Genomic DNA, 14,063 nt, shown 5'->3' on the forward strand with positions numbered 1-14,063 from the left:
ACAGAAAGACACACATGGTATATAATCTCTTGTAAGTGGATATTAGACATATAATATAGGATAAACATACTAAAATCTTTACACCTAAAGAAGCTAAGCAAGAAGGAAAACCCTGGGTAAGATGATCAATCCTCACTTAGAAAGACAAATGGGATGGACATTGAAAGAAGTAGAAAACAGGAAACAGGACAGGAGCCTACCAAAGAGGGCCTCTGAAAAACTCTACCTAGCAGTGTAACAAAGCAGATGCTGAGACTCATAACCAAACTTTGGAGAGAATGCAGGGAATCTTAGCAAAGAATGGAGAGATAGTAAGACCTGGAGAGGACAGAAGCTCTCCTGAACTCCACAGGAGAGCAACAGAACCAAAAAATCTGGGCACAGGGTTCTTTTCTGAGACTGATACTCCAACCAAGGAACATGCATGATGATAACCTAGAACCCCTGCTCAGATGTAGCCCATAGCAGTTCAGTCTCCAAATGGGTACTCTAGTAAGGGAACAGGGTCCATCTCTGACATGACCTCAGTGGCTGGCTCTTTTATCACCTCCCCCTGAGAGGGGAGCAGCCTTGCCAGGCCACGGAGCAGGACAATTCAGTCAGTCCTGATGAGACCTGATAAGCTAGGCTCAGATGGAAGGGGAGGAGGTCCTCCCCTATCAGTGGACTTGGAGAGGGGCATAGGAGGAGATGAGGTAACAAAGGTGGGATTGGGAGGGGATGAGTGAGGGGGTCTACAGTTGGGATACAAGGTAAATAAACTGTAATTAATATAAAAAATAATCATGAATAAATGAAAAAGAATTCTGTGCAATCTCCCCAGGCCCATATTTATTGCATTTCCAATCACTAAATCAGTGAAGAAACCAACCTAGTTTTCAACATATGTGTGTGTGTGTGTGTGTGTGTGTATTTATAAATGAATCATTGAAATGACAAAAATTTCAGGAAAATGGATGAACTTAGAATGTATAATATTAAGCAAGGTCACACAAGTGTCAGAAAGACAAAAAAATTTGCAAAAACATATTGTCTCTCATATGTGGATCATAGCCTCCATGTGAGTTCCTTAGAAAAAGGATCAAGGCTGTCTCTGACATGGTCTCTGATGCATGCTTTTTGATCACTTCACTCTGGCATGGCTGCCTTGCTAGGATACTGTGAAAGAGAAAGAACATAGTCCTTATGAGACTGGACATGCTGGGGTGGGTTTGTGGAACGAGGGTTCTCCCCTTTTCTGAGGGGCAGAGGAGGAAGGTAGGGGGATGAGGGAGGAATAGATGGGAGGGACTGTGAGGAGAAGAGGGACCGGGCTACTACTGAGATGTAAAGTGAATAAATAAAAATAAAACAACTCTATCACTGTTGATTAATAAACATGCTTTTTAAATTTAAAATTTTTAAATGATTGAATGTGTCAAATATTGCTGATAGGTTAAGAAAATGACGAAGACTAAATAGCCATCATATTGAGCAATATGATCAGTGCTGAAGATGGACTGCTTTAGACTGCTTTTGTGTTATGATAAAATCTTAATAGGATTTCAGTTGAGAATGCTGTAGTTTGAGGCCAGAAACATAATACTGTGAATATTTTTGTGGTTGCTGGCAATGTGTATAACACATTGAATGCAGGCCAGAAGATAACCGTGGAATGATCCCCAGAAATGCTTTCATTCCTATGAGATGGGATCCCATTGGCCTAAAAATCTTCCTGATTCTGGACTCCCCAGCCTGTCTCAGAGATGCCCTCAGGCCAGTTTCTCTTCTCTCTGCATGAGAGATTTCATCTTACACCTGTCAGAATGGCTAAGATCAAAAATTCAAGTAACAGCACATGCTATAGAGGATGTGGATAAAAGGGAACACTCCTCCATTGCTGGTAGAAGTGAAAACTTGTATCACTATAAAAATCAATCTGAAAGTTTCTCAGAAAACTGGGAATAGTTCTACATCAAGATCCAGCTATACAACTCCTGGGTATACACCCAAAAGATACTCAACCATACAACAAAGACATTTGCTCAATTATGTTCATAGCAGCTTTATTCATCATAGCCAGAATCTGGAAAACCTAGATGTCTCTCAACCGAAGAATGGATAAAGAATCTATGGTCATTTCAGAGACAGCACTTGCTTCCCCTCAGGGGGTGCAGCCTTGCCAGGCCACAAAGGAAGACAATGCAGCCAGTCCTGATGAGACCTGATAGGCTAGGGTCAGACAGAAGGGTAGGAGGACCTCCCCTATCAGTGGGCTAGGGGAGGGGCATAGAGAAGAGGGAGGAATGTTGGGACTGGGAGGAGATGAGGGAGGGGGCTACAATTAGGTTACAAAATAAATAAATTATAATAGTTAAATGAATTTTTAAAAATCTGTGACCGATTTATACAATGGAATACTACTCAGCTATTAAAAACAAGGAAATCATGAAATTTGCAGACACATAGATGAATTAAAAAAGACCACCCTAAGTGCGGTAATCCAGACTCAGAAAGACACACAAGCTATGTATTTACTTATAAGTGGATATTAACCATCTAGTAGTATAAGATATCCATGCTACAATTCACAGACCCAAAGAAGCTAAGTAGCGAGGGCCCAAGGGAGGATGCATGAATCTCCCTGAGAATGGTAAATAGTGACAGAGGAAACAGGATAGGAGAGGGAGAACTGAGGAAAATGAGAGTGGTGACCTGATGCGAGGAGAGTTAGGAAGGGGGGGGGGGAGGACAGAGGGCACCAAGACAGAAGAAAAACTGTGGTCTACCATGATTTTTGTTGCATTTACTTTATTTAACACAATTAGAATAGTACAACTGCGTCAGGCTGTTGTGTAGCATTATTCTCAGTATGAATCTATCTTTGAGGGAAATACTTTAGGACAAGGATGTTTTAAAGGGAAGTGAATGTTCTATACTGTGGGCAAGCTCAGTTTGAAGCATAAATTCAAAATAATTTCAGAAGTCCCTGAAAATGACCTGACTCACTAGTCCCAACTCCTCTAGCATGAGTAAGTTTTAAGAACTGCTGAAAGCTCTTCTGCTGCCCAGAAGTAAAGAGCAGCTAAACAGCTTGAAAGAAGCAGAGCCCAGACCAGATGCATAGAATAAGCACAGACTACCTGAGCTACCTGGAAAAGATCTATAACCTATTGGGCTACCTGAAGTTTGCCTGTTTTAATGATGTCATCAATGATGGGGTGGAGTTGGTGATACTGCTTTGAGGTATTTCTGTTCCTCTAAGTAATCTCCCATATATATTCTTGCTAATACCACCAATAAAATTCATTGTTATATCAAGTTGGACTTTAGTGGTATTCGTATTTTGGTCAGTTCCCTATCTGGTGTGAACAGATATTTGAACTTGAATGAAGTCAACAAGAAAATAAGTACGCAGAAGCAGAGAAGCAAAGACACTGAGGCCTGGGACACATACAGTATTAGATTAGGAAGAGAAGGAATTTGCGAGAAAAGAGAATCAGTCATATACTGAGGCAGTTGTCTTCTAGAGGTGAAATATGTATTATAAATTAAAGGAAAAAAGGCCAGAATTCGTCTATCTTTGTACCAAATCAAAATATATACCGAATTAAAAGAATACTATAGAGTTTAAAAGCAAGATGAAATGCACAGTCCTAGATTTGATACTACTTTGAATTAACAGTTTTAAATGATAGGCTAGGGCCAATGAATTGAGTTTGGCATATTCACTAGAATTTACTGAAAATCTGAAAATTCTCAAGCACAGTGGTAGATGCATAGCATTTGGGACCCTGAGGCAGAAGTATCTCAAGTTTGAGACCTGGATTACTCATATCCTGTCTCAAAACAACAACAACAACAAAAACCACAAAGCTTCACATTAAAAATATGATATAGCCAAGCAGTGGTGGTGCAGCCTTTAATCCCAGCACTTGGGAGGCAGAGGCAGGTGGATCTTTGTGAGTTGGAGGCAAGCTTAGCTTACAGAGCAAGCTCCAGGGCAGCCAAGGCTACACAGAGAATCCCTGTATAGAAAAAAAAAAAAAGGACAAAAATAAAAAAAGTACATACACACATACACAAAGACACTATTCTCGTAAAAACATGCATATATGGGAAGGGGAACAAAAAAGGTTAAGGTTGGTGGTGAACTCTCAATGGGAGTGAACTGCCGTATTTTCCACAACCTATATGCATTGCGTCTTTAATAAAATATGTGAAAATATCAATTAAAGAACAATAATGAGTCACTAAATTAAATTTTGCTGTTTTTAAAGACTGACAGTTGACTCCAGAATAGATAAAAATGTTATTGGTGGCCTTGAAAAGACCTGTTTAGATTTGAGTAGGAAGAATAAAACTCACCTAGAAGAAACTGGTAGGTCCTTAAAATGCCAAACAGTTACTGCTGTGGCTCAGAACTTACACAACTAAGTATACTCAAGAAAATGAAAACTTATGTTCACAGAAAAGCTTGTATGCATCCAAAGTAAGTTTTAGTATTCCATAATGAAAATAATCCAAATGTGGACATCTGATGGATAAACAAGAACTAGTTCATTTTAATCTATAAGTTCTACAATCAACTATGTTAAAATGTTGGAAATGTCTGCATTAAGACTTTTTCTTATGTTCTAAACAAAACAATTCAATACAACCTATATTAAGAAGTTTATCTAGAAATACTTAAAAGACACAGAAGAGGTTGTGGTCAGCTACATATATATAATTTTATGTATAAGATTTAGGCACATATGAATTTTGATATCTTTGGTGTATTTGAGAACAAATCTAGATACTGAGATTCCATACAATGGAATATTGTTGAGCAATAAAAAGCAATGCATGTTATAATATAAATAAATCTTGCAAATATTTGACCAAGTGTAAAACAATTACAAAAGGAAATACACTCTATAATGCCAATGTATAGGAAATGCTCAAAAATGGCAATTTCCATGAAAGCATAGGTGAAGATAAAGAATGGAGTGACAGCTAATGGTTATAGGACTTATATGGGGGATGTGGTAAGCATTCTGAAATTATTCATGCTTTTACTCTTCTGAGTATAACAGGATGAGTTTTATGGTATGCAGATTATACTTCAATAAAATTATTACTACAAAAAGCAGAAGACTCAATTTGATGTATTTGTTTTGCTCCTATTTAAATCTTCTATTTATGGTTTTCTCTTGTTGTCCTTACTTTTGAATCTTATTTCCAGAAATTTGTTAATAATTTTTAACTTGTTAGTCTTGCTTTTTTCTTCTCCATTTGTTCACTACACTCTCAAACTATCCCAAATCAAAGGTTAATGAGAAGAAATGGATGCTTCTAAAGAAATACTATAGTTTGAGATAAGTCTTACATGTAACTATGATACAGATCTACCATTCAGGTATCTATGAAACACATGTACGTACATATACCAAAAAAGTAAAGAAGCTGCTATTAAAGCAACATATAATTTAAAAATATAGTTTAACTTACGTGTATGTGTGTCTAAGTGAGTTCATGACACATGTATGTAGGTGCTAGAGGTCAGAAGAAGGCGTTGGTTCCTCTGGAACTCATGTCAGGTGTTTATGAGCCACCTGACATGGGAGCTGGAAAATGAACTTAGGTCCTCTGGAAAAACAGTTAAGTGCTCTTAACTGCTGAGTCATCTCTCCATAAATCACATCTTTAATAGACATAATTTGTAGGCCAAATATAAAATATATTATGAACCAGCCTCAACTTCAAACCTTTTTTTTTTTTTTTTTAGGAATACATTGATATTGTGGACATGCAAAAAAACACATGCCCTTCGTTGACAAATATTTGAATACATTTTCATAATAAATTTTCTTGATGAAATAAAAATAACAACAGCAAATAGGTTGTGTAATTTTTTATGGGTAAGAATACCAAGACAGTCCACATAGAAATTCAATGGTAAAGTTATGCTTACAGCTGACTTAGTATCTTGAATTGTAGAATTTCAGTATACAATAATCTTAAAAGTAAGACCTGAGTAATTTATTTGAAGATATAACATTAACAGAAACCTTGTCCAAAATACTCAAACTTCAGGAATTTCATTTCACAGAAAAATACCAAAACTTTTCTTCCAAAACAAGTCAGTCAAAAGGTTTCATGTAAATTATTGACAAGTCTTATGACTTAACCTTTTGGTACTCTGTAAACTTCTTAGACAAAGATATGTTCAGAGTGCCTTTACAAGAAACATAGCAATCCCTTATAACCTTCAGTTGCCTTTTCTGTTCTCAGTTATCCATAAAAAACTGTTGTTTAAAAATCAATAAGAAACTTCAGAAAGAAGAAATTCATAACTTTTAAATTATATGTCATTCTGAGTAGTATGACAAAATTTTCATAGTGTCCTGTTGAGGATATCAGTTATCCTCTTTGAATCATTGTATCCACACTGTATATAGTACTTGCATGTTGAATTCATCTAAGTAGATGTTGTTTAGTTGTCAACAAATTTCATGACTTTACAGTGGTTGTATACAAGATTTGGTACCATCTCCAGTTTCAGGTATCCACTGGGGATCTTGACTCTATCCATGGCAGGTAAAATAGAACTACTGTAGTATTAAAAGTCTTTAAATCCTAGACATTTTATTTTTTTTGGTGCATCTTCTTACGTATTTCTTCAAGAGCTGCTTCTTTCTCTCTTAAAATCTGCTTAAGTCTTCTTATTTTTTCATCTCTGATGGTTTCTTCTAATTCTGGTGGTGTCATTGGAAAAATATCTTCAGTACACGTTTTATTAAAATAATTACTTTGTTCAAAAGATATACTTGAACTTAATGTCCCTTTTTCCAGCTTCTCATGGGAGCAGTATTCTGCCTCAGTTCTCTTGTCTTCCCTGGTTGTACTATGGCTTGTGACAATGTTATGTTGCAATACATCCGATGTTGGTAAAATACTACTAAGAACTTGGGAACTAGCAACATCAGTTCCATTCACGACTGTGGCACTAGCATTCTCAATTTTTCTCCTTTTTGTGTAATTCATCTTCTTAATGGCTTCTGCTTTTCTTTTCTTAGAAAACCTCTGTTGCAGTGTTGAGAAAGAAAAAAAATATTGCTATCCCACATACTAACAAAGTTAGCAGACAAATAATATAAATTAAATTAGATTCCACAAATCTTACTGGGGAAAACTATAGTAAAAACTGAAGCCTGTTAAGTATTATCAATTGAAAGGTTAATCATAGTCCTGGAGAACAGGCTGGTTTATTTATACTTATTATTATTTGCTTAAATCAAGTACTAAGAGGCAATGAACTATCACCGAAACGAAACAATACCTGAGAAGTACTTAGATATATAATTGATTTAAGTTTTTCATTTGATTTGCAGAGTAGGCACATGTAGAAACTTTTCCTTAAGAAAGTTTATCTGAAAGGGTTGAGAATACTAGATTATAATGTTCATAAGAATAATTATATTCATGTGCATATTGACTACATATGCTGCTTAAAATGTATTGTTAATACTTTAATGACTATCAGCATGCTCACACTTCCCCCTCAAACTTATCTCCTTTAGGTAATTCTTTAAATTAAGATAACTAGTTGAAATGCTTTTGATTACTTTCTTACATTACAAAAGAAAAAACAAAACAAAAAAAAAAAAAAACAAGGCGAGTGAACATACTTAGAACAACTCAAATTAACTGAGGGTATTTTTTTTTATTTGTGTGTAAGACTCATGAGATGTTTGCAAATTTGGCAAAAGTCACCACTCAATCTAACACATGCCAAGTAAAAGATAAATATAACCATGTATCTTTGTCATACCTACTAAAAAGGTACACAGTTACAAAAAACCATTACCTGTTTTTTTTCTTCTTTCTTTATCAGAAACTTTGCATCTTTGTTAGAACTACTCTGCTCCAAACTGCTAAAGGAATCAAAACCTTTTCTAGAGCCCAGATGGTCAGGAATTGGAGTAAGACATACTCTCAAATCTTTAGTGAGACCAAATATCTTTTTAAATTCAGCATCGTTCTTCAGATGTGATGCCTTAGTGCTGCTTTCTTGAGAATATTTCTTGTTACTTCTTTCTTGAGTACCTTTTTTTAATATTGATGCCATCTCATACTGGGTCTGAAATCAAGAGAAGAAAACACAAACGATATTGCTAATTTCTTGGGTTACGATGTCAGACTAGCAATTAAACAATTATCTAATCTTCCACAAAAGAAATCATGCTTTAAACGATTTGTATTACATTATTTTTACCATGCATTCAAAATCGAACTTATATCAATACAAACTTAAAACAGCCACACAATTACTCTTTAATTTATTGTACAGAAAAGGAACAAAGGGTCTATTCCCAAGTAAATGAGGTGAGACTATATATGACAACTTTAAAATGATCTAGGCTGGGCATGATACCCTGCAAACCAGGCACTCAGTGGGCAGAGGCAGGAGGATGGTGAATTCAAGGACAGATAAATTACACATTAAGACACTAAAAAACAAAGCAAAACAACAGAAATTTACAAAGCAGTATCTAAAGACTAGTCTTCTAGAAAAGTCTAGTATCTTCAATCCATCTTGCTTTTATTAGAATTTACCTCCTTGTCTTTAAAATTCAATGCTTTCTGTGCTGAAGGGGACAGCGACTAACATTATTAAGCAGACATCTAAGCAAGCAAGGAAAAAAGTGGCTACGCCTGTATTTTGAGAAGAGAATTGAGGCTGATAGGTATGTTATGCAATTAGAGAAGCCAGAAAGGCTGAAAAGAAACTCACCTGTCTTAAAAAAACCAAAAACTCCTATTAACCTTTCGAGTAAGGTTAAAGCCTGAACAGGCAACAACATGAATAAAAATCCTATTTGACCGAAAGGTTCTAAAGACTTCTAGTTCACCCTTTTCATGGTATTTAAAAAAAGGATTATTTTCCCTCAAGACCATCACCTAAGACAAAGCATGAAAAAAAAAATTTAAAGCCCCACCCTAAAGTTTTAAGTCTTTAACTGTCTCTTATATATAAAAAATTATCTTTTCATATACAAATAATTAAATGTATATGCAATATATACATTCATGCATATTCACACAATATTACTAATATTTGAAACCAATCATCTCCAACTCTTCTGAACATTGTTCTGTGATTTTTGTCTTACAGATTTGGCAAGCTAAATAATCAAAGACCATGCTTAGGCTCTACCAATTGAACTCTTCATATATTTATTCAGGTGAAAGCTTTAAGTAAGCATGTGTGATGGGATATGTGTGTAGGAGATAGGTATAAATTTTGAGAATTAAAATATTTTTCCAAATAGATTTATAAATGAGCACCCTAACATGGGAAAATTACCTGTGATTCTTGGTCTCTGAAAACACACTGTTGAGAAGTGACAGTTGCTGCATCAAGAGAGGAACACATTTTCTCTATGCTCTGGAAGACATTTCCTTTTCTGGGGGCATTATGTCCTGTCCTAAATCCAGCTGGAAAAACTGGGTTTGTAAATCCAGTATTAATCTGTTTAAGGCAGTTAGTGAACTGGTTCATAGTATGTAGGTTTGTCACAGAAAAAGATGGTTTCTCCACTTTTTCATTCTTCTCTGCTCTTAGATTAGCAACGGAAGAAGCCTGGGAATTTGAAAGTGATTTTGTCTCCAACTGGAAAGATTTAGTTTTACCCGAAACACTATTTACAACCTCTTTGATTATTTCTGGGTCTAGACTTGAACCTACTACCTGTGATGAATCTTTTCTTAGTGGAGTATCAGAAGAAACAGAATTCTTTTGGTCATTTTGTGATGGCAGACCACGTGTCCCCTTTTTAGTCAACAGATAGACTTTCTTTTTCAACATTATCAAAGCATTCTCTTTAATAGGCACACTAATGGAGGGTGTCCTGCTAGAACTGATAGTATTCAACATAGGTGTATCTATGGTATTATATCCCAAATCTTTTCTACCCACAAAAGTATTTAGAATCTTTGATGACACATTATTTGAAGACTTAACAGGAACAAGGGATGGAAGATGTAGATTCTTTTGAAAAATCCATTTCACTGGAGCAGCTTGAGACTGCTGACCGCCTTTTAACTGTGTCTCTGTAGCAACATTTGGTGGAAATTGTGAGGTATTTAATATCACTGGTTTGGGGTAAATGTTCTGATAGTTCTTGGTAACTCTATTTTTCACTGAATTTACAGGAGAAACATAGGTAATTGTTGGTATTTGAACTGTGGTTGAGGTACTTGTGGTTCCTGAGGTACTTGTGGTTGCAGTCCCAAGTATCTTTTGTTGAACTGAAGGAGGCAAGGATGATACAGGTACAGATTTCACTTGAGCATGGGCTGGAATTTGTGAATGATGCCCAGAAGGCAAAATTGAAGAATTCACATTCACCCGGAGACTTGGGGTATTAACCATAAAATAAGATGAATCATTTTGTGTTGAGGGAGGAATAGCAAATGTATGCACGGTGAGTCCATCAATTTTCGCACCATGACTCTGAACTTTAGAAACTGGTGGCAAAGAAGTAACTCTACCTTTTCCTGATGTATCTACTGTAGGAACATATTTTGTAGTATTGGCTGGCTGAAAAACGGGCAATTGAACTGATGATGCACTTGTGGAAGAGCTGGAAATCTGAGTTTGAAAAGTAACTTGGACTGGTTTTCCTGCATTCCCTTTCAAAGCATGAGATATGACTTGAGATTGGACTAACGGGTTAAGATTTCCAGAAGATTTAGGAATTGGAAGTAAATGCAGAAGATTTTTTCCATCTGCGCCAATCGTAGGAACTACTTGGTACATGCAGCCTGAAACACTTAAAAGAACATTTTGAGTAAATAAATACAACATACTACAAGGTATATATTTTATTTTAAAACAAGTATTTGCAATTACTTTAGATACTAAAATTTGTTAACAGTATGTAATTTTGAGTTTGTTAAGACATCATGGAATAGACTTTCAGGGGAAGATAAAGATATAATCAACTTCGGTTCATCTCTCACAACCAGGTTATGACATCTTAACATTTATTCCAAAATGAAATTAAGTAACATTTATTCCAGAATTTGTATTCAAACATAATGCTTTTAGAAAAGACTCTATACATTGTTATCATTCTCTTCTTTAAAAAAAAAAAATTACTCATTTATTACAATTTACTCGCTTTATGTGTTTGCTGCAGCCTTTTCCCATGTCTCCTTGCAATCCCACCCACCTTCCCTCTTCTCCCCTATTCCCTTTCCCTTGTCCTGTGATAGGGGAGGACCTCCTCCTCCTCTATCTGAGCCTAGCCTATCAGGTCTCATCAAGGCTGGCTGTACTCCAGGGAGAGGGTGATCAAAGAGCCAACCACTGCGTTCATGTCAGAAACAGCCTCTGTACTCTTTACTAGGGAATCTACTTGGAAATTGAGCAGCCTATGAGCTTCCTCTCAACAGGGAGTTTAGGTCCTCTCCATGCATGGTCATTGGTTGGAGTATTGATCTCTGCAGGGGCCCTTTGGGTCCAGGCATTTTGGCTGTTATTCCCATTCTCTTCTCCTTTAATTCCTTTCTATTAACTTCCTTTATTTATATAGAGCAGTTCTTTTATTCTAACTCTAATTGGGCTACTCTATTTTTCTCCCTGTCTCCAATTTGTTCTATCTTCTTCCCATGACAATTTCTGCTGCCACCTTTTTTCTCGTTTGAGATCTCTCATGTGGTGATATTTCAATTTGTCATGTTTTTATACTGTACACTTCAAAGACATGCTCATGTAGCAAGAATTTCCTTCTCTGATTGTTGTTTCCAAGTACGTGAGGTTTCATGTTCCACAAGTCCTTGATAAAGCAATTATTTCTAATAACTTACTACCAAACTTATGAAGGGGCATAAAGATATGAAGGGGACAGGAGCTCTATAAGAGACCAACGGAGCCAATAAATCTTGGTCCAGGCATCCCTAGAGAGACTAATCCATCAACCAAGGACCATGCACAGAGAGGACCTAGAGCCCCTGCTTAGATGTTGCCCATGGGCAGCTCAGTCTCCCTTGGACTGCCCTAGTGAGGGGAGGTGGGGGACCACCTTCCCCTGGTGAGATGGCCTAACTGGGCTACAGAGGAAGAGGATCCAGGCAGTCCTGATGAGACCTGAAAGGCTAGGGTCGGATAATAGGGGAGGAGGACCTCCCCTATCAGTGGACTAGGGGAGGGACATAGGAAGGAAGGGTGGGAGTGGGAGAAGATGAGGGAAGGGGCTTCAGCCAGGATACAAAGTGAATAAATTTTAGTAAATAATTTTAAACTAGTCCACTGCAATTTCCATTATAATGAGCTATTTTTAATACAAAATTGACAACTTTACAAAAGTCAAAATACATTAATCTCTGTGCAATTTATTTTTATAGGTTACTCTATACAGATTTATCAAATTATTTATACCTAAAACCACCTTTCAGAACCTAGAAAGTATAGTGCTGTCAAGGAATACAGGGCAATCATATCCTTCTATCTGGGTGTTTCTCTCCTACATAACACTATTTGGAGCTTAAGTCTCAACAAAAATGATACCTCCTAAAATATGCATTCTTTAGCCTACTTAACTATTGCTATCTTTCCTTCATAATAAAATTATACCAGTTAATTTCCTTCATGCCACATATTCTTATTATATATCTATGTTTATGTGTCTACAGACTGTCCTTCAAGTCTAAAAATAACTGTGGACTCCATGTTCTATTGACTCAATATGTTCTTTAATGACTTTTAAGAATAAATGAAAAGAAAAACTTAAAAGACAAACATTAATTCTCAAGTGTAGAGTTTTGTTTTACAACCTACAGGTGTAATTTTAAAATTAATTATAATGAAAATAAAATCACACCAAAATTGTATGTATCCTCATCATATCCTGAATAACATTATCTTCAGAAATTTTGAATTATTCATATATGTATGAAAATGTATACTAACTTTTAGTAAATTTAAAGAGAAGAAAAGTCTCTTAGAAAAATCTTAATTCTTGCTTTCAGGTGTGAAGACCCACCTGACTACCTCTGCACAAAGTACACTGAAAACTCAACATCAATTTATTCAGCATTAAATAAAAATGTACTTAGTATGAATCAAGCATGGTACCATCTGCATGTAATTTTAGCACTTGGAAGGTGGAAGCAATTGGAGATGATTCTGAGTAACATCACAATACCAAATCTCAAAACCAGCCAAGTACTGAGTTTTGTGGTTCAAACACTTTTTTTACAGCTTTGTTAGGGGAAAATGTCAATAAATTATAGCCCGTAGGTTAAACCTAACCCATTCTGTTTTTATGTTAACTTACAGCTATATATAATTTTCAGACTTTAAGTTGATAAAAAAAAAACACTTCAAAAATAATTTTATCATTACACAGTAGCTGCAGCAGCAACAGAGCTGAATAGTTACAAGAGAGATTGAATGGTTCTCAAAGTCTAAATATTTGCTATCAGAACCCATAAACAACACATTTGCTAAATCCCCCACTAAAACTAGGGACATTAACACAGATAGGTAATTATTATGAAAATAAATGATGTATTTAAAGAGATTTTTAGAAAATGCGTGCACCTGCACCTTTCCTAAAATATTCTCATTCCAAGACTTTCCGCCATCTTTGACAACTCATCCTAGCAAAATGAATAGCAATCTTCATTTTGAACTTTCCCTCAGACAGTTTAAGCACTACCTGATTCTCTTTCACCAACAGGGTATTTCTGCAGCTTTTTTTGGGGTACAAGATATATATGTTACCTCTCCTCTGACACTTTACTCAGAATCATGTGAGCTACTGAAACTCAACATGGCCAGAATGTCTTCCCTTCCACACTCTTAAAATTCCTTGGCATTTCATCTTAGGTGCCTGTGTCAGAATACATAAATTCTGCTTTCTCACCTTGATATCTTAACACATTAAAAATATCCTGTTGCTATTACCTAAATTTCCCTTATTTGTTAAAATTCTTTCCAAATTGCTTGTCACCTTTCTGGTTCAAAGAAACATTATCTCTGCTTTAGACTACAGTAACTCTTTAATTGATCTCATCTTCCACTTTAGGCA

At 36.0% G+C, this 14,063-nt stretch overlaps 1 protein-coding gene across 4 annotated transcripts in view; it reads right to left on the minus strand.

Moving 5' to 3' along the window:
• Positions 1–5,647: 5,647 nt before the first annotated feature.
• Positions 5,648–14,063, minus strand: part of Lrif1 (ligand dependent nuclear receptor interacting factor 1) — a 60,980-nt gene continuing 52,564 nt past the window's right edge. For 2 of the 4 annotated variants that reach the window (XM_021627040.2, XM_021627041.2), the window contains exons 2-3: positions 7,832–8,104; positions 5,681–7,047 (exon numbers count right to left, since the gene is read on the minus strand). In XM_021627040.2, coding sequence (XP_021482715.1) covers positions 6,610–7,047; positions 7,832–8,104 — 711 coding nt within the window. In that variant the 3' untranslated portion in view covers positions 5,681–6,609. Of the gene's footprint in view, positions 7,048–7,831; positions 8,105–9,331; positions 10,800–14,063 lie in introns of all 4 variants that reach the window. The other 2 variants (XM_021627038.2, XM_021627039.2) reach the window with 2 other exon arrangements.

Source organism: Meriones unguiculatus, chromosome 10 (genome assembly GCF_030254825.1).
Source record: "Meriones unguiculatus strain TT.TT164.6M chromosome 10, Bangor_MerUng_6.1, whole genome shotgun sequence".
NCBI lineage: Eukaryota > Metazoa > Chordata > Mammalia > Rodentia > Muridae > Meriones > Meriones unguiculatus.